Below are 19,364 nucleotides of genomic sequence, written 5' to 3'. Positions count from 1 at the left end.
GCCACTGTGCCTGGTTTGTGTGATGCTGGAGACTGAATCTAGGACGGTGTGCATGCTGTGCAAGCACTCTACTAACCGATCTACATCCTTAGCCCTAGACTTTAGTTAATTAATTAATTATGACAGTATTGGGAATACCCTCTACCACCGAGTCACACCCCCAACCCGAACTCTAGTTCAGCACTATGAAAATAAAAGAAAAGACATCATTTACATTCTGAGGTTTTTTTTTTTTAATTGATTTATTTATAGTTCTGACTTGCTGAAACCCGCTCTAGCTTGGCTTGCCCAATGACCATCTGGCTGAGTGATTCTGACTTAAGTGCAGTGGCTACAGTGAGGGGGAGGGGAGGGAGGACCTGTGGCTAGGCTGTCTGAGCTGTGTCACCCACTGTCGGGGAGGTAGGCTGGGTAGTAGGTGCTAAACCAGTCCCCCCATGTGTCCTCTGCTCCCTAGGGCTCCCTGCTCCATGCTGACATGGCTGACGGCACCTTGCCACCCTCATCTGCAGCAGCCCCGGCCCCTGAGCCAGGAATCACTGAGCAGCCAGGGCCCCGGAGTCCCCCTCCGTCCCCTCCTGGCCTGGAGGAGCCACTGGATGGAACCAACCCTGACGTCCCACACCCAGACCTGGCACCTGTTGCCTTCTTCTGCCTGCGCCAGACCACGAGCCCCCGGAACTGGTGCATCAAGATGGTATGTAACCCATATCCTTTGGAGGCCGGTGTGTCTGTGCTCTGCCCAGGGGCCAGCCTGGGAAGAGAGAATGGCCAGCGCTACTTCCTAGACACTGGCTGCCCACATGGTCCTCTGGCCAGCGGAACTGAGGGCTGCAGGGAGCCTCTTGGGCTATGGTGAGTGGGCACATAGCCATCTGGAGAGGTATCAAGGGTGGAGGCTGGACCTGGGGTCTTGTTGAGGTGAAACTTCTGGAAGCTGCTGATGGCTGTTTTTGTGCTAAGGGACCAGCTCCCTCAGCAATACTCTACTTGGGGCTCTCAACCTGTGAGCCCTTATTGCTTCTGTGGAATCTCCCTTCTCATTACTGTTGCATGGGGTATAAGGTTTCCAGTTCTTAAACTTTGGGACACACGTTCAAGATTCTTTACAGGTTCCTATGACCCCAAGGTTTCTGTGACATGCTAACCTAGCTCATCAGACCCTCGGTACCCTGACCTAGCCTCCTCCTTCACACTCTGCTTCCCCCTGGGTCACCCATGCTCTGGGCTTCTCACATACTGTTCCCTCTGGCTAAAATGCTTTTTCCTCTCCTCTTCACCTGGCCAAATCCGTTGTGATTTGTCACCTTTAAATCACATCTCTGGTGTTGCCTCCTTAGGCAGCCCTCTGTGATTACCTGGAGCTCTTCATGCAAACTCACATCAAGTTGTGGAATTTTCTTTCTTTCTTTCTTTTTGTGGCAAGGATTCTTATAGCTGAGATTAGTTGTGAAGCTAAGGATGACCTTAAACTTCTGATCCTTCTACCTCCAGAACTCGGGAGGCAGACACAAAAGATCTCTGTGAGTTCGAAGCCAGCCTGGTCTACAGAGCGAGTTCCAGGACAGGCTCCAAAGCTACACCGAGGAACCCTGTCTTCAAAAACAAACAAAAAGTGTTGAGAACAACACTTTAGGAGCATGGAGCACATGAGCAGACTGTCCAGGATGAAGTGCTGCCAGAGGTTAGAGCTACCTTCTTTCCTTCCATCTTTTTTGAGACAGGGTCTCTATGTGGTCCTGATTATCCTGGAACTTTCTCTTTCTGTAGACCAGACTGGCCTCGAACTCACAGAGATCCTCCTGCCTCTGCCTACCGAGTGCTGGGATTAAAGGTGTGTGCCACCACTACCCAGGTCTGTGTTGGGCTTTCCAAGGAAGGTAAACCTTTGGTGTGGATCCCTCCATGCCTGGCTGAGGTTTGAGCTTTCAAGGAAGAGAAGGCTAGAGGACCAGGGAGACAGTGGGCAAGGTCAGAGGCCTATCTTGCCGGGTGACAGAAGAGCATCTTGGGTGCTGTATGACATCACTGGACCTCTTTGAACTTCTGTTGGTAGGCTGATTACCAAGACTCTGGCCTGCAGAAGACCTTGGCTTGGGAATGTGGATTCTGATTGGCTCTGACAGGGCTGACTGGGCTGACATGGCACATGCTGTCTGTCCCAAGTGCCATGGAGAGGTCCCTACTAGGGAGTTGGCCAGTGTCCTGTCTGCTGAGTGTGTGTGACTTTGTGCCTGTCCTTTTCTCTGAGTCCCAGTGCCTCCATCTGGAGAGGAGGGGCTGGTGAGCTGTCTCCTTCCAGCTTTGGGAGCCAGGGCCGGCCATGCTCATCAGTTGGACATGCCTAGCACTAGAACTCAGGTTGTCACCTGCTAGCCTGGGCAGCTACATTGCTGACCTGTTGGTTAAATAGGGCCCTCCAGTCACTGCCCATTGATGTCACCCTCCCTGTCTCCTCTGCTCAGTGAGTCCACTTGGGGCGGGACACAATGGAGCTGGCTTGGGAGGGATAGAAGGGACCTTTGGTGGAGCTGGGCGAAAGATTCGGAGCTGGAGAGATGTTCAGTAGTTAACAGTGTGTGCTCTTCTAGAAGACCCACGGACAGCTCACAAACACTTGGGGTGGTGTTACTCTTGGGCTGGTGGTACTGAGCTTTATAAGAAGGCAGGCTGAGCAAGCCATGGGGCTCAAGACAGTAAGCAGTACTCCCCTATGGCCTCTGCTTCAGTTCCTGTCTTCTGGTTCCTTCCTTGACTTTTTATCTTGACTTCCCTTAGTGATGGAGCTGTAAGTCAAATAAACCCTTTCTTCCCCAAGCTGCTTTTGGTCATTGTGTTTAATGACAGTAATAGAAACCCTAACTAAGACAAGCTCTGAGGGATCTCTTCTGGCCTCTGCAGACCCCTGAAGACATATTTCAAACATACGAAAATAATAAATTTTAAAAAGAGAGATTTAACCAAAGGAACACAGATCAGCCACACTTCTCCTTTTTCTCTGCTCTCTTCTGATTTCACACATCCTCCTGCTACCCACCTGCATCCCCTCCTCCTTCCATCCTCCTGCTACCCACCTGCATCCCCTCCTCCTTCCATCCTCCTGTTACCCACCTGCACCTCCTCCTCCCTCCATCCTCCTGGTACCCACCTGCATCCCATTCCTCCCTCTATCTTCCTGCTATCCATCTGCACCCACTCCTCCCTCCATCCTTATTCTCCTGGTACCCACATGCATCCCCTCCTCCCTCCATCCTCCTGCTTTCCACCTGCACCCCACTCCTCCTTCCTTCCACGTACTTTATCCTCTTACCTCCACCATCCATCTTCCATCTTCTCCACTTCTCTTTCATCCCTTCCATCTCTCATCTCCTCCATCTTCCACCTTCTCCATCTTCCTTTATTTCCCCATCCCCTTTCTTCCACCATCCTCCCTTCCTCCCATTTCCTTATCTGCACCCCGCTTCCCCCTCGACCCTCCATCCTTATGCCCCCTGTTTCACCTTCAACCATCTTTCTTCTCCTTCTATCCTCCTCACCCTTCATCCCTCCTCTGGCCTTCTTTCTCCATCTTTTCCTTTTCCTCTGTTCTCCACCTTCTTTCCTTCTTAACCCAATTTCCATTCCCCATACTCCTTTTCTGTATTCCGTCCTCTTGGAAGGTTCTTCATTTCCAATCCTCTGTCCTCCATCTTTTCTCCCTGATCCTCCTTCCTTTCTTTATTCTTCATTCTCAGCCCTCCTCCCTTTCCTCCATCCTCTCTGGCTTCCACCTCTTTTCTCTTCTTCCATCTTGCTTTTCCTTCAATACCCCTTCTCTTTTCTCACCCTTCATCCTTTCTTCCACCTTCTGTTTCCCCTTCTTCACCCTTCTGTTCATCTTCCACCTCCTCCACCTCCTCCACCTCCTCCATCTCCTCCATCTCCTCCATCCTCCTCCATCTCTTCCATCTCCTTCATCTCCTCCATCCTCCTCCATCTCCTCCATCCTCCTCCATCCTCCTCCATCTCCTCCATCCTCCTCCATCTCCTCCATCCTCCTCCATCTCCTCCATCTTCTCCATCTCCTTCATCTCCTCCATCCTCCGTCTTCCATCTCCTCCATTTCCATCTTCCTTCCACATCCTTCATTTTCTACCTCTTTCCTCCCTTCCTCCTGTCTTTTCCCCGTCTTCCTCAGGAAACTCTCCTCAATCCTGAATGTCTGGTGCTGTCCATGGCAACAGCTGCTGTTTCTGTACTGGAGTTGGGAACATCAGATCACAGCTGGGGTGGTGTCAAAGCAGAGTGAGTTCAAGGATTCCAAGCTCAGAATCAATTAGTCTAGAAGCTTCTGTGTTGAAGTCTAAGAGTTTACAGGTAGGATTTAAGACTGGGCAGTAAAAAAACTGGACACTTCAATAATCCAAGCTCTGAAAAATTCATGTTCCAGATGTGTGACCTTGGCAGCTGGGATGTGTGCCTGGGGTCCAGGGACCTGGGACTTGGGGCTGTGATCACACAGCTGGGGCTGAAGTCTCCTAGCAGATAGGTAGGTGGGAGCCAGGAGTCTGCTGTATCAACAGGGGACTCTGTGGCTGGGACTTGGGGGACCTCAGAATAGGCTTCAAGTGCTCAGAAAGCCTGTGTTAGAGAGGGGACTCCTAGGAGGTGTCGAGGGTAAGCTCTTCTAGTTGGAAATGTCTCTCCAGCAATCAGCGGGAGCAGTGTCAGGCAGTGTCTAACCTAGTCCTTCTCAGTGGGAGGAAGTTAGGGTAGTGTTTCAACTGGTGCTCCTTAGTGGGTATGTAGTACTTAACTTAGTTCTCCTTGTGGGAGGGCCCTGGGTAGGGTAACGTTTAACCTCGTCCTCACAGTGTTAGGGGAGACTTGGAAGCACTTCATCTAATGCTCCTCCATAATGGAGCCCTGCCTGGATTTTGGGCTGTTGGCATTTGAGGGTCTGGACGGTCTTGCACATTATAGGATGTTGGTCATTCCTGACCTTGGGCACAGAATGCTGAGCATCCCTAGGTTACTGGGACCACCAGATATGACCCTTTGCATGTGCAGTCTCTGCGGATGGTGGCTTAACTCCTCGCTAAAATTGAGCCTGAAGGGTAAAGGCCTGCAATGTCAGGCCAGGCAAGGGAGAGCTGCCCCTCATTATTACCAGTTGCAGGCAGGGCAGGGTAATGGGGGTCAGCCCTCGACAATCCATTCTGAGCTCACCTTCCTGGTTCCTGGGGCCCTGGCCCAGGGTTCTTTGGAACTTGGTGCTCCTGACTCAGCTTCTTGTGCAGCTCAGAGCCAGCAAGGCCTGAGTCACTGCCTGACTCACTGTGAGCCACCAGGCTGTGGGGACCCTCGTAGGCGGGGACCCCGCTCACCCAAGCATCAACCTACTCCCTGCCTGGCCTAGGTCTGGGCACTCGCTAGCAACTGGGAGGCCTCTGGGTTTGCGATGCACAGACTGTGCTGCTGTTTGACTCACAGGGGAGACGAGTGTGACTTGTGGAAGTCGCTGGTTACCTGAGTCACACAGACTGGGGCTGGTTCTTCTGATCATTGCTGGGCAACCGTGGCCAATGTCACAGCCCCTCCAAGTTTCAATCCCATGGTGTGTGGAAGAGGGTGGTGGTGTTCTCTTCACAGGGCATCCTGAAGACCAGTGTCGTAGGGGAGAGGGATGCAACAGCGGAGCTTCACAAAGGAGGAAGGCTGGCATGGTTACCACCACATTGAGAGTCATGGGGTGAACGGGGCTCTCATGCATGCACACACGGCTCAGTAAACACTTTGCCTGCAGGAGATTCAATAAGATGCCAGGCGACAGGCCCTTAGATGGAACGTAATACCTTCAGAGGACATTGTTCCCGGGAAAAATCTGATTCCATCTCTGTTATTAACACGAAACACTGTGAGTCTGGCTGCTCGTGGTCAAGCCAGGGTCAGGGCAGATATCAATTGACCATGGTATCTGCCACCTGCTCCCTCCCCAAACTGTGTCTAATCTGGAAACCCCCTTCCCACCCCCACTGGGCTTTCACCTAGGGGTAAGTGGTTGCTTGTGCTCACGTTCATTGCCCATCTTGGAGACTCACCTTTTCCATCTCTGTAATTGGGCCATGACACAGGGTTAAAGGTGGCTCCCCTCAGGCCTCCAGTGTATGTTCACCCGCCGTGGTCTGGCTGGCGGGCTCTACCTGCAGCATTGTCTTGAATAACTATCCTAGCCATTCTTGGAGACAAGTGCCTTCATGACTCCAATTTACAGATGAGGACAGTGAGGCTCACTGAGGTTGAGTTACTTTTATCCAGCCAGGTTACACAGACAGCAAGTGGCAAAACTGGCCTGAACCCTCTACTTTGGTCTCCTCCCACCCTTAGCTTTATCCAGAACTCTGCTACTACCTGAACCCAGTTCTCCACACTCTGCCTGGAGGTCAGAAGTTTGCTTGGCAGCTTTAGGCAGTGGGATAAGGTCAAAGGTCCCCAGGCTCTTGGTGCGTATACTCAGGAGCCTCCTGACGGTGGCCAGCTGGGCATACCTCTGTGGCCCCTCCCTCTCCTGTGTGTTCCTCAGCCAGTGACAGCCAGTGCTGGGCAGTGAAAGGCCCAAGCGTGGCGGGGAAGCCAAATGGCTGAGAGGATCTCTCTGCTGCTTGGGCTCAGGCAGGAGCCACCAGCTGCTCAGTGACCTTGGACCAGTCCCTTCCCTCTGGATCTCTTTGTATCTCTCTGTTTGGCAGGACAGGCAGCAGTTTGGAAGGGAGCCAGGCGTTGACTTCTTTGCTATCACCTTTGTGGAACTCCAGCCCACTGCCTGCTGGGGGGCTGATGAGGTGGCCAGTGGCTGGTTCTGGTATTTACCCTGGCTGAACTGGCCCATCTCTGGATGGAAATGGGACAGGTCTTGTGGTCACAGCCCTGGAGGTTTATGCTGGTCATGAGAGACTCGGAGTGTCTACTCATGGAGGAGATGGGAATGATGATTCCATGGGCAGCCACGGAGTGCCAGGTGTTTCATAGGCCACGGTGGTAGTCGTTCTGTGGCCCTAGGAGTGAAGACTGTGAGACCTCCCAGGGACCCTGATGACAAGTGATAGATCCTGGAGCATGGTCCAGGGGTCTTGAGAGAGGGTTATGGGGGAATGTTGCAACCTTTGGGGCTAGTGTTGGACATAAGTGACTCGGTGAAGCCAGGGTGTCTGCATCTTGGTGTCCAAGGGAATGAAGGCCCGAGCCTGGTTTGATGCCCAGTGGCCTTGGTGAGGTCCTTCCCTTGCTGCACTTATGCTTGTGTGTTTGTGTGTTTCACAGGGCCATGGTGAAAACTGGTTGGGAACATCGGGGTGGGACGAGAGTTCCAGGGCCAGCGCTGGGCACGCTGCTAAGTGCTGAGTATGGCTGTGTGCATACCGACATGGCTGGAAGAGCTAATAGGGCTTGCAGCAGCTGGGTAACTGGGCACTGGTGATGGGCTTAGGAGCCAGGGGATGCAAGTGGGAAGTGTGTGCTGCCCCAGGGTAAGAGCAGGCAAAGTGTGTGTATGTGTGTGCATGCATGCTCTTGAGTGTATGTACATGTATGATGTGTGCTGGGACACTGTCAATGTAGGAAGGAAAGGGAAATCTAGCACTGCAAAAGACCCTGCCCCCATCACTGCTGCCCCTGTCCCGGTCAACTGGTCTGGCCCTGTCTCTGGATTGGATTCTTCTCAGTTCTGCTGTATCAGACAGGACTCCAAGCTGCCAGATAAGAGAAGATCTTGGATCTCTCAGTGTGTGTGTGTGTTGGGGGGAAGGCTCTGGGTCACTGTGACGTCCCCTCCTCACCATACCTAAACCTTTTTTTTTTTTTTTTTTTTTTTTTTTAAAGACAGGGTTTCTCTGTAGCTTTGGAGCCTGTCCTGGATAGCTCTTGTAGACCAGGCTGGCCTCGAACTCACAGAGATCTGCCTGCCTCTGCCTGAAATTAAAAGCATGTGCCACCACCACCCAGCCACCTAAACCTTTTCTATTGGGGTGCAGAGGGTCTGGGGTTGGGCTTCTGCTGGTCCTTATCCCTCATGTTCCATGTAGCAGCTGGTCTTGCCCCCCTTTCTTTCTCCTAGAGCGGAGACAGGGGCTCAGACTGTGTTGTTTCTGGCAGTACCTTGCCTGGATATGCTGTTCCCTCCCAAACTTTCCTTTCTCCTGCAGGCCTGGGGTTCCTGATCTTGTCGTCCTTCACAGATGCCTGGAGGATGCTGCTCCCTCCCTCCCTCCCTCCCTCCCTCCCTCCCTCCCTCCCTCCCTCCTTCCCTTTGACTCTCCCTTCCTCCCTCTGTCTGTCCCTCCCTCCTTCCCTCTGTCTTCCTGACTCAGCTATGGGGTCCCCTGGTCTCTGCAATGGGCTCAACATAGTGTAATGGCCTGGACTTGAGGTGTCTGCTGTTGACTCTGATTGACTGCTGCCTCGCTCCCTGACGTCACTCTATGTTCTGCTCTAAAGTCCAGACCCCCCCCCCCCATGCTTCCCCATGGGGTTTGTGTTCCTTGTTGTCTGGACTATTTTCCCCACTTCTTCAGTGCTATGAACCCTAGCAGCTTCACACAGTCCAGCTTCCCCAGACCCCAGAAAGCAGGGCTGGTGTCTCTGCTGTCCGGTCAAGCCTGGGGTTAATGTTGGGTCGGCATTCTGTTTCCAAGTTCATGTCTCTGCTGCTCTGTGGCTTTGTCATCTCCCAAGGGTGTGTGTGTGTTTATGTGTGTGTGTGTGTGTGTGTGTGTGTGTAGGGAGTGTGCTAACTCTATGTCCTTTAGCTGGGGAATGGGGTGAGATAGAGACCCAGGAGGCTTGTATTCACCCAAGGTTACCTGTTGAATGTTAAGAGGTGGCACCTCTTATATGTAATTATATATTATATGTTATAAGCAGGCTGCTTAGTTAGAGCCCAGCACTGTGGACCCTCTCTTCAGGCTGCCTGGCTCAGCTCCCTCCGGGTAGGAGGGGCTCCCTGAAGGGAGCTGTCCCCTCCTCCTCCAGCCCTGGCCTAATGGGACAGTCCAGACGGTGGCAGGCACTGCTGGGAGAAGCAACACATGTCCGGGAAATTGTCCGTTTCCTCCATCTGGTGTGGAGAAAGTTGTTTTTCTCAGAAATAAAAGTCAGAGTCAAGTACCATCCCCCAAGATGCAACTGGCGGCCAGAGCAGAGACTGCGTTCCAACTGGCCACCAGGGTCCCAACAGCCACTGAGAGGAGCTTGGCCAGGCTGGGGATATCCTAGACCTTCTGGGCAGCCTCGGAATCTATGCTGGAGAGTTCTGTGTAGTAAGAGCCACGGGGGAGAGGCTGCCTGTGATGGAGTCCTGGGGCACTGATGAGACCTAACTGCAGGAAGGGGTCATATCTGGGTCTCGCTGTATGAATAGGAGTTTCCAGAGAGGTTGAAGGAGTATGTTCTGGTAGAGGGAACGGTGGAGACTTGCGGGCCTGGGACAGTGAGACAGGGAGCAGACTGTGGCCAGGCAAGGGTTGGTATGTGTAACACTGGGTGGTGGTGTGGGGACACGGCAGGTGACCAGCAGGGATGAGCTATGGACACACACCCTCACTTTCTTCCCCCTTTTATTTTTCTTTTAAATATTAACTAATTTATTATATACATATGTGTACGTGTGTGTGTGTGTGCATGTACCATGACATGTGTGTGGAGGGGTTCTGAGAGAGAGACAGAGCCTGCCTCTGGCCAAGAGGTTCCTATGGCGACATTGTTTGACTGCATCTGTTGTTCATCCAGCGGGAGTTGGAACTTCCTAGCTCTGAATGGAGGCACCCCAGGGTTCAGTCCTACCCCATAGCCAGACACCCAAGGTATCTACAGCACCCCTGGTCAAAAGCAAGAGGCGGCCATGTCTCAACCCTTCTGCAGCAGGGAGGTGGAAAAGCATGGAAGAGGAATCCTGGGAACACAACCACAAGATAATGAGGTCAGTTTGTCCCAGCGTGGGAGCCCACCAAAGCCTTAGTGTGTAGAATAGAAGGAGGCCTAGGATGAAGGTGAGGGTGACGGGAGGTGACAAGGGAGACACCTATGAACATGACGCGGATGGACGGAAGATGTAAAAGTGACTGAATTCTAGTTGGTTTTTATATTCTGCCCAGGGCCTTTAAGCTGACTTTGACTTGCTGGCTCCCTCAGACCATCAGGATGTTGTTGGGAGACAAATGGCCCTGTTCGTCTCCCTCAGAGAGGGATCAATAGTCTTTTTAATCAGACAGAAGGTCTCCCTGCCAGTTGCTGCACCATCGTGATCTGCCAGGTGGATCTGTGCGGTACTGGGACAGACACCTTGGCCTCTCTGGGCTCCGTGTCCCTCTAGGGTAGAAGTCCCTCTGGGGATGAAGCTGCAGTGGGAGAGGTTCCTAGACCGACCCTGGTCATTGCCAGCTTGTGGTGGTGATGGGGCCTGACTCAGGTCTGTTCTCTGCAGGGTACAAACCTGGTGACCTTGGGGCTGAGTCACACTTTCCCTGCGTGTCAGTTTCCTGACCCATGCCATTGGGAGCTGGAGATTGCTGTGAGGCTGATTTTGTCCCCAGGGTACATAAGACGATGTGCATGGGATAGCCCATTCAGAGAACTGCCTGTCTCAAAGTCATCTGAGGGTGAGAACCCCAGGTCTCGGGGAAGGTCAGGATCAGTATGAGCTGGATCTGGGAGAGCCTGAGAGTGTTTCTCATGCAGGTGGGAGGAAACTCTGTACTCAGGGATTCCTATACCACCCAGGCCTCATTCACTGCTGGAACTGCTATCACCTTCAGCATCCTGTGTCTAGCACCTTCCAAGAACCCACCTGTCCACCTGTCTTCTGTCCACACATCTACCCATTAACTCATCATCTGTCCATTTAACCATTCACACATCCTTCCATCCATCCATCCATCCATCCATCCATCCATCCATCCATCCATCCAACCAACTACAGGTTCATTCATCTACCCATCTACACATGCATGCATGCATCCATCCATCCACAGGTTCATCCATCCACCTGCCTACACATGCATCCATCCATCCATCCATCCATCCATCCATCCATCCACCCATCCATCCATCCATCCATCCATCCATCCATCCATCCATCCGTCATTCATCCATCATCCATCCATCCATCCATCATCCATCCATCCATTCATCCATCCACAGGTTCATTCATCCACCCACCTTTCCCTTACCTGTCTTCCATCTCTCCATCCATCCACTCACAGACCTCACATTTGTGCGGCATCGATTTGCTTTCTAACCATCTTCCACCTGTCCTTCGCGAGGAGGCCCCTCCCTGCCTCCTGCCCACACATGTATCAGCCCCTCCACTTATCCACTGGTTTATGTTTGGCAAATGCTAGTTGGCCACCCCGTCCCCATTTTTAATGCCTCCTGTCATCTGCACAGTGCCAAGACAAGTCTCTGTTGGGCACTGTTTTTCTTCCCATGAAGCCTTTCCAGGGGCTTTGGTATGTAAAGTATACTCCCCTTCTGCTAATGAGACAACTTCTTGTGCTCGAGCTCATAGTCCGTGGATGCGTACCTCTTCTCCAGGCCTTGACCCCCTCCCTGTACACAACAGACGTGTGGTAAGGCTTTCGATGGAGTGCCTCTTAGCAGGACACTGAAGTGGACAGTGATGAGGCTGGATGGTGGTGAAGACAAATGGCCTTGAATGTCAAGCAAGTGTTCAGGGCTGAGAAGAGGCTGGGGGTGGTGTGGTGCAGGGCATCCAAGCTTTTGGTTTTGAGAGAGCTGCTGGGCTACATGTGGAGGATGCATTCCAGAAGGCAAGGCTGAGGGAGGGGATTGTCCAGGGACTCCTAAGCTGCCTCCTTAGGGATGTGGGGTGTGAGGAGGAGGTGGAGAGGACGGTTCTGGTGGTGAAACGGACAGATCTCCAAGGTAGTCGTGGGGTGGAATGCGGCTCCAGGGGGCTGTGGATTTGTTGAATGGGATGCTCATATTCTGCCATGAGGAGCACAGGGTGCCCAGCTCTGGTCAATAGTGCTCATGGGTTGTCTTAGCAGATGCGTTCCCATTTGACTGCTGGAAGTCATGGGGAGTTCTGTAGGTGCAGTTTCTTTGAGGTGGGCTCCTGAGGCTGTGTCTTTTTCTGGATAGCTGTAGCCCTGGTGACTGCCCCACCCTCTCTTCTCCAATGGCCAAGTGGTATGTCTGGCAAGTCTTCTTGGCCAGAGCCTCTTCCTGGGGACCACCCACCCTAGGTTCTCTTCCAGGCTGGCATCTTTATCTGCTCTCTGTTGCCTCCTCCACTCTGACTGTCTGTGCCAGGCATCATAGCTTGCTGGGCATATGGGAATCAGAGACTGGACAAATCTACTGAATTCTCATATGGTGGGGACTCTGGAGGGGGCTGGGGACAGGAAGGCAGAGAGGCAAAGAGGGAGAGAAGGGGGTGGATTTGTCTTTTATCTTCATTTTAAGGGACTTCAGGGCTTGTGAGCAGAGCCAACAAGGCCTGACTGTCTCTCCTCCAGGACACTTCTCTACTGGGGACAGGCGAGCTGAATGGAACCTGTACCTTTGTGTGCCAGTTCACTTCCTGGAGCCGCTTTCTGCCCGACTCAACTGCTGTGCTGTTTGGGGCCGGTTGTACAGTCTCTAGACCTTCTTCTCTGTGACTGGGAGGTGAATGTAGTAGCATATGCTGTGCCTTTCTCCTTGGGGTGCAGTGGGAATGGTGAGGTAGATCAGAAGAGGGATTGATGGGACCCCATTCTGACTAGGACTTTCCTTAGCCATGCCTGCAGGTAAGTCACTGAGCCGGAGTGCAAGGGCTGCTGAGGATAGCAGTGGAGGCCAGAGCCAGTGGGGCCCCAACATGTTGCCTGTGTGTTTCATCTCTTCATTTTTGAGTCAGGGTTTTGTATAGCCCCGTCTGGCCTCACACTCACTATGTAGCCAATGAAGAGCTTCTTCCTTCTGGTCTTCGCCCTGTTAGGATTACAGGAATATACACCGGGGATCGAATCCAGGCTTCGTGTATGCTAAACAGTCAGACACTCTGTCGTCTGAACCACACACGTCCCATCCCCACCCACACCCCCCCCTGAATTTTTTTATAAGATTTGTTCATTTTTATCTTATATATATGAATCTTTGTCTGCACGTATGTCTGTGTATCACATGACTGATTGGTGCCCACACAGGCCAGAAGAGGGCATTGGATCTCCTGGGGCTGGAGTTACAGATGGCGGCAAACTTCCATGTGGAATCTGGGAACAGAACCCAGGTCCTCTAGAAGAGCAGCCAGTGTTCTGAGTCATCTTGCCAACTTGTGTTTTAATTGTTGCATTTTTATTTTTCCTCAGAGAAGTTGTTCTGTATGCTTCCCCCCTCTCTCCCCCTCCCTCCCTTCTTTTTTTCTTTCTTTTATTAAGACAAAGTTTCAAACTTGAGATCCTCCTCCCTTAGCTTCCTGAGTGCTAGGATTGCAGGTGTGTGACCCCCCCCCCCCTTGCTTCTGGTTTTGCTTTTTCAATGATGTCAAACACACAGGGAGGTGAGCTCACATGTCATCGGGTCCATACAGTTCCCTACAATTTGTCTTCTGTGACCACCACTCAGTTTGAGACCATCTCAGTCCTTGGAAGCAACTTGGTCCTCTTCTCCCGTGGCAATTTCCCCACCCTGCCGCTATTTGGAGCGCTTTTGCCTGATTTTAGACTTCCTAGACCTGGATGCAGATGATCTTGTGTGTTTGTCTTCTTCACCCAACAAAGATTCCCCTCTCCTGCCGTGAATATTGGGGGCTCGTTCTTTTTCCTGGTTGTGTCGTATACACCATGGAACTATCCGACGAAGTTTCTCAGTCTTGGTGTTGTTGACAATTTGAACCAACGGTTTCTTTGCGACCGGACTGTCCTGTGCAATTCAGGTGTTTGCCAGCATCCTTGGTCTCCTCCTACTGGATGTCAGTGCTTGCCTCCACCAGCCCCAGCCTGAGTCTGTGTTCATATTGAGTAGACCCTGTAAAACAGCTCTGCAGAATGACCATTGTCCATCCGATGAGTTGAGTCGATGGATGAATGAATGGGTGAGTGGATAGCCTTAATCCCCGGGCATTCAAACATGGTAGCTACTGTCCTGTGGCAGACGCGGTAGGACCACGTATCAGGAATGGTTTGGCAATGGGGCCACACTCTGGGGACCTCCAGGGAATGAACTGAACTAACTTTGCCTCAGTACTGATGGACTGAGCACACATATCAGCTACACAGCAAACACTCCATAGATGCTTGGAACCTGGCCGCAGGGAAACAGAACTGGCTCAAGACCTGGGCTGGGCAGACCAGCCCTCTGAGGTCCCCCGGCTTGAGCTCTCCACTGTCCTGGAGGTAGATCGAGGAACCCTGGCAGGGAGACTGCTGTCATGTCTGTTCCCTGTCATGGAGGACTTGGCCCCAACCCCTGTCCTCCACTTGACGTATTAGACAACTGAGTAGAATCCTGGGAAACAGATCCGATTTCAATTTGACAAAAATAAAAACAAACTGGGCCATTCCCGCCTAGCCAAAACCCCACTCCAGCGCCCCCACCCCCAAGTATAGAAGGCTCACAACAGCTATGAGGGAAGAGGATGGTGGTCGTCATGGTAACCATGCAGGTCTCTGTCTGCTCTCTGAGACGAGGCTGCCCTGCAGGGTCTGCTTAGGAGAGTGGCACCGTCCCTCTACCTGCTCACTCTTCTGCCTGGGTCTGGCAGCCACGTGTGCATGTGTCTGAGGTCCTTGCATGGTGGAGTTCCTGTTGGCCCTGAACCCACCCACATTCTGGTCTTCCCAGGACTCAGTGCTGGGCTGTGGAGTTCCGTATTGATTCAGCTTGGTCTTTTAAGGCTGGGGTGGCAAACACAGCCTTGACTTTCTCTCTTGAAGTTGCCAGTCAGGAAGAGCAAAGCAGAGTCCCCTGAACACCAGCATCAGAGGAACCCACGTCTAAGGTGCTGAGCCCAGTGTGGCCAGGGTGTGGTTGAGAACATGGTACCTGGAGTCAGCAAGAAGCAGTACACATGCTATAATGCTGGCTGCCTCAGTTTCCTTTTCTGTCACTTGGTGGCAGAGGTGACAGAGCGGAGGCTGCACCTCAAGCTTGGGCTTTTGTGGGTTCCCCAATTCTTTTATTGCCATTGTTTTTGAGGCAGGGTCCCTGTAGTCCAGGGGGGGTCCTCTAACTAGTGATCCCCCTTCGGTAGTGGCATGTGTGTTCTACCATACCCGGCCAGGCAGACTCTCTTTGGAAGGCTGTGAGGCAGCTGTCATCCAAAGGGCTTATAAAGACACCTTCAGCTTCCACCCAAGGCCATAGTAAGCAATGAGCAGAGAACATCCAGGTGGGATCTCTGTCCCCTCTGTTATCTAGGAGACCCCTGGCTCTGCTGTCCTATTGAACATGCTGGGCTGGCTCTGCACACTGGGAGGGACCTCCTGGCTCCTTGCTGCGCATGCTGACATTCCAGGTTTGTTTAAGATAGGATCTATGTAGCCCAGGCTGGCCTCAAACTCAGACTCATACTACTTCTCCCTCCCGAGTGCAGGATTGCAGGCCTACGCCCGCACTCCCGGCTCGATGTTTGGCTCGAAAGCTCATTAGCAAATACTCCCAGTCACCCGGGGGTGTTTGTAATCAGCAGGCATTCACAAGGCACCTGGTATACAGCAGGTGCTTTCTATGTTCTCATTTTCTCTGTGAGGCCTTGAGGGCTTCGGGAGGCAGTGAGACTTGGGAGGGCTGGTAAGGGTCCAGGCTTCTATTGGGTTCCTTTGAGTCTGGCTGGTGGTGGGGCTGAGGTGTTAGAAGGTCCCTGCCACCAACAAGGGTGTTTGATTATCATCTCTTGAGCCTGCTGAAAAGGCAGCTTTGCCACCAAGGACACTGCATTGATCTGATGGGCATTGATTTATTCTGTAAGGTTCCTCAGGGGTGGCCACCGGCTCTGGGACTGTTTAGGATGACAGGTAGTGCTTGGACAGGTGGGGAAGCTCGGGACTGGTGGGTTTGTAAGACCCCTGTGACTCAGGATCCCCAGGGGTCAAGGTGCTAGGAGGACTGTTTCTCTCTGCCTCTCTCTGTGCTCCCATTAGCTCTTCTTGCAGTGGGGCCTTGGATCCCGTGCTGTCTCAGGACTGAAGGGGGCTGCTCTGCTGTCATCCCTGCGAGTCCCCAGACAGAGAAGGTAGGGTGGTTGTGTCCCCGTTGCTCATCCTTAGATGCCAGTCCAGGGCTTTGTTTCTGCCTGTGAGCTATCGATTTCTCCATTCTCTTGTGAGGACAGCATTCAAACCCCACCTGTTTTATAACCCAGAATTCCCAGTCTGCCCTCTTGGGGTCTGCATCTCTCCTTCCATTTCCCCAGAACTCAGCGTGGCTTGCTTGAGCTCTAAGCTCCTTGGCGCATATGACCAATGGTGGGCCAGGCCACCAAGCTGCCAGTCCTGGAGGCGCTGACTCCCCTGACAGCTCCTCCCTGCCGCATCCTTGGTCTGGTTCGGCTTCCAATAGGCTCGGGGCCTTTCATCCGTGAGCCAGCGGGAATGTGTCAGGAGCAGTGGGTGACCACGCTGCACTGACCTGACTTCTGAGCCTTGGAGCGCTTGGATGAGTCCCAGGTCCTGCCATCTGGGATTTCCCCTTGTGCCTGAGGCCGGCAGGAGCAGAGGGACCCAGGGGCTGGATCTGCTCTGCTGCCTGCAGGGCCTCTGTGCCCTGCTCAGGGTAGCTGAGCTACAAAGGAAGTGGTTGGTACTTGGAGTTGCTCAGCCTGACCTGCAGTGTGATTTTGGGGAAATCACATTGGCCCTCCAGACCCACTTCCTGGGCTCTCCTGGATGGACCGTAAATGACGGTTAAGGTCATTTCCCTAGGGAGCCTGGTATGAAGCAGTCACAGTGACTGCCAAGTTCATCACTGTGGTATGTGCTAGACTGGGTGGGTGGAAGGCTGGGCACCAGCTGGGGAGGGCAAGAGGTGGAAGCTTTTGGAATGGGTGGCAGTTGAGTGAGGTTGTGAAGGGTGGGCAGGGGTTTGCCTCAGAGAGAGGGTAAAGCCATGCAGTGGGTAGGCTCGTAGGTAGCAAGAAGCTTAGTGTACCCCAGGACCAGTAGGAGATTTAGCCATTGAACTCATTGAGCTCAGAATCCAGGAGGCCTGGGTGTCAGGCTAAGGGGGTGACGGGGAGCCAGGAAAGACTTTAGAGCAAGAGAGGGACAGACATGTGTAGATTAATCTGGAGGAGACACAGCAGTTCAGGAGCAGGAAAAGACAGGGGTAGTTGTCCACGGGCACTGCCTCTGCAGCTGGCTACTTGCAGGAAATCTGCTCTCCCCTCCCTACCAAGACAGGGCCTCAAATAGGCTAAACTGGCTTCAGACACATAATGTAGCTGAGGAAGACCGTCAACTCTTGACTCTCCTGCCTCTGCCTCCTGAGTACTGCTGGGACCACAGGAATTGGCTACCATGCTACCATGCTTGGCTTTATGTGGTTCTTGGGATGAAACCCAGGCCTGTGTATGCACAAGTGAAACATTGCCAACTGAGCCGAATCTCCAGCTCCACCCCACCTTGCTTGTTTTTGGTCTGAGCTTTGGAGACAAGGTACTTCTATGTAGCTCTAGCCAGCCTCGAACCTCCTGCTTCAGCCTCCCCAGTGCTGGCATTACGGATGTGACCACTACGCCTGGCTGAATCTGTTTCCCTTTGTATCTTATTTAATTTCTTCTTTTCTGTGTGGGCTTATCAAGGAGTCTGAGGATTCAGTGCCCGGCATCACTGGGACCCTCCAGAGAGGCAGGGACCAGAGCTGCAGCCGCAGGAGAGGCTGGGACTGGGTCCGGGATGTGCCCTGCACCCAGAGAGGCAGGGACAGCATTTCAGAGGCAGGACACATGACGAGGAGGAGATACAGGCCAAGGAGCCTGGCAGGTCTGGTGTAAACAGATTCCTGCCATGTGACCCAGCAGAGGCCTTGAGTTTCCCCATCTGTAAATGGGCCTGCCAGATGCACTTGGGTTTGGGTCTCTAGGACAGGCAGAGGCAGCAGAAACTGGGATGTGAGGGGTGGGTGTGGGGCAGGGAATCAAGGGGAAATGGGGATGCTCCCTGGTAATTAGAGCGTTTGAACTTCAAAAAAGTTAATTAACGATGAAGCTGCTGCTGGAGCCAGGCTTGGGCTCAAAGGGGGCCTGGCAGCGACTGAAATTAATTGCAGGCTATGGCGGGAGAGTGGCAGCCAGGCCAGGGACAGGAAGGAGCAGGGCAGGGATGGAGGCCTTGGAAGTAGCTTTCAAGGTGAGCAGGGTCTGGGAACATAGGGGGCTGTTGCCATGGAAACTAGGCCAGCTCTCCTAGCAGGCAGAAGGGGCCCAGTTTACTGTGGTCGGGATCTGGCTGTGGTGGGCTGGTGTGGCTACATGACACTGGAGCTGGGATTGGGTTGGTGTGGTCAGGGCCCCGAGAGGAGATCATTTATTCATTCGGCAAGCCTTGGCTGAGCACCTACTTGCTGTTACGGTTTGAACTGAGAGTGTGTATCCCAGCGATCCGAGCTCTGCCCTAGAAGTGGGCAGAGACAATGAGTATCATCTCTGTGGTCTAGAAATGCTTGAGAGAGATGTCAAGCTGGAGGGCTGTCGGGGAGGGGCCTCTGGGGTTGAAGAGGTGGGTGGAACTCCTCACAGGAAGTGCCCATAAAGGATTAGCCCTGGGGAGTCTTGGGAAGTGTCTCCTGAGACCGGACAGAATAAGCAGGAGGCCCCAGGTTGGAGGAAGGCATTCAGGGGAAGGAGAGGGAGGTAGGGTCTTGCTGGCCAGCTTTGGGAAGGGCTCCTGTACTTATGCCAGGAGAAGCTGGGAGTCATAGCGGGACTCTGAGCAGAGGAGGAAACATCTCCCTGATTTTTTTGTTTGTTTATTTGTTTTTTCAAGACAGGGTTTCTCTGTGTAGTCCTGGTCATCCTAGATCTCTCTCTGCAGACCAGTCTGGCCTTGAACTCAGAGGTTTGCCTGCCTCTCTCTCCCAAGTGCCGGGATTAAAGGTGTTTTTAGTGACTCACTGATGCCATTAAAGAGGAGGGGTTGGGACAGCCTCCTTGGACCTGTGAGGTACCCCTAAACTTCAGTAAGGAACCTCTGGGAGCTTAGAATGGGAAGGGGCTTGCTTGAGACTCCAGAGCCATGCTAGGACTGGAGTTTACATGCAGGCCCTGGTCTCTCTAACAACACATCACCACTCTGTACCCAGATGCTAAGTGACGGGGTCAGGGATAGGCATGTGCAGACAGCTGGAGCCAGGGGCTGTCAGACTCCCTCCTAGTAAACGAGAAACCCCTT

General features: G+C 52.9%; 1 protein-coding gene across 1 annotated transcript in view; it reads left to right on the top strand.

The window, feature by feature from the left end:
* The first annotated feature begins 478 nt into the window (after positions 1 to 478).
* The window catches only part of Cacna1i (calcium voltage-gated channel subunit alpha1 I), a 96,526-nt gene continuing 77,640 nt past the window's right edge, over positions 479 to 19,364 (top strand). The window contains exon 1 of the mRNA XM_050165686.1: positions 479 to 708. Within this exon, the coding sequence (XP_050021643.1) occupies positions 479 to 708 (230 nt within the window). The remainder of the gene's footprint in view (positions 709 to 19,364) is intronic.

The sequence above is a fragment of the Alexandromys fortis genome, unplaced genomic scaffold, assembly GCF_014885135.2.
Source record: "Alexandromys fortis isolate MF-2015 unplaced genomic scaffold, M_Fortis_MF-2015_v1.1 scaffold_157, whole genome shotgun sequence".
In the NCBI taxonomy this organism is placed as follows: domain Eukaryota; kingdom Metazoa; phylum Chordata; class Mammalia; order Rodentia; family Cricetidae; genus Alexandromys; species Alexandromys fortis.
This window is presented reverse-complemented; position numbering and strand designations above follow the sequence as displayed.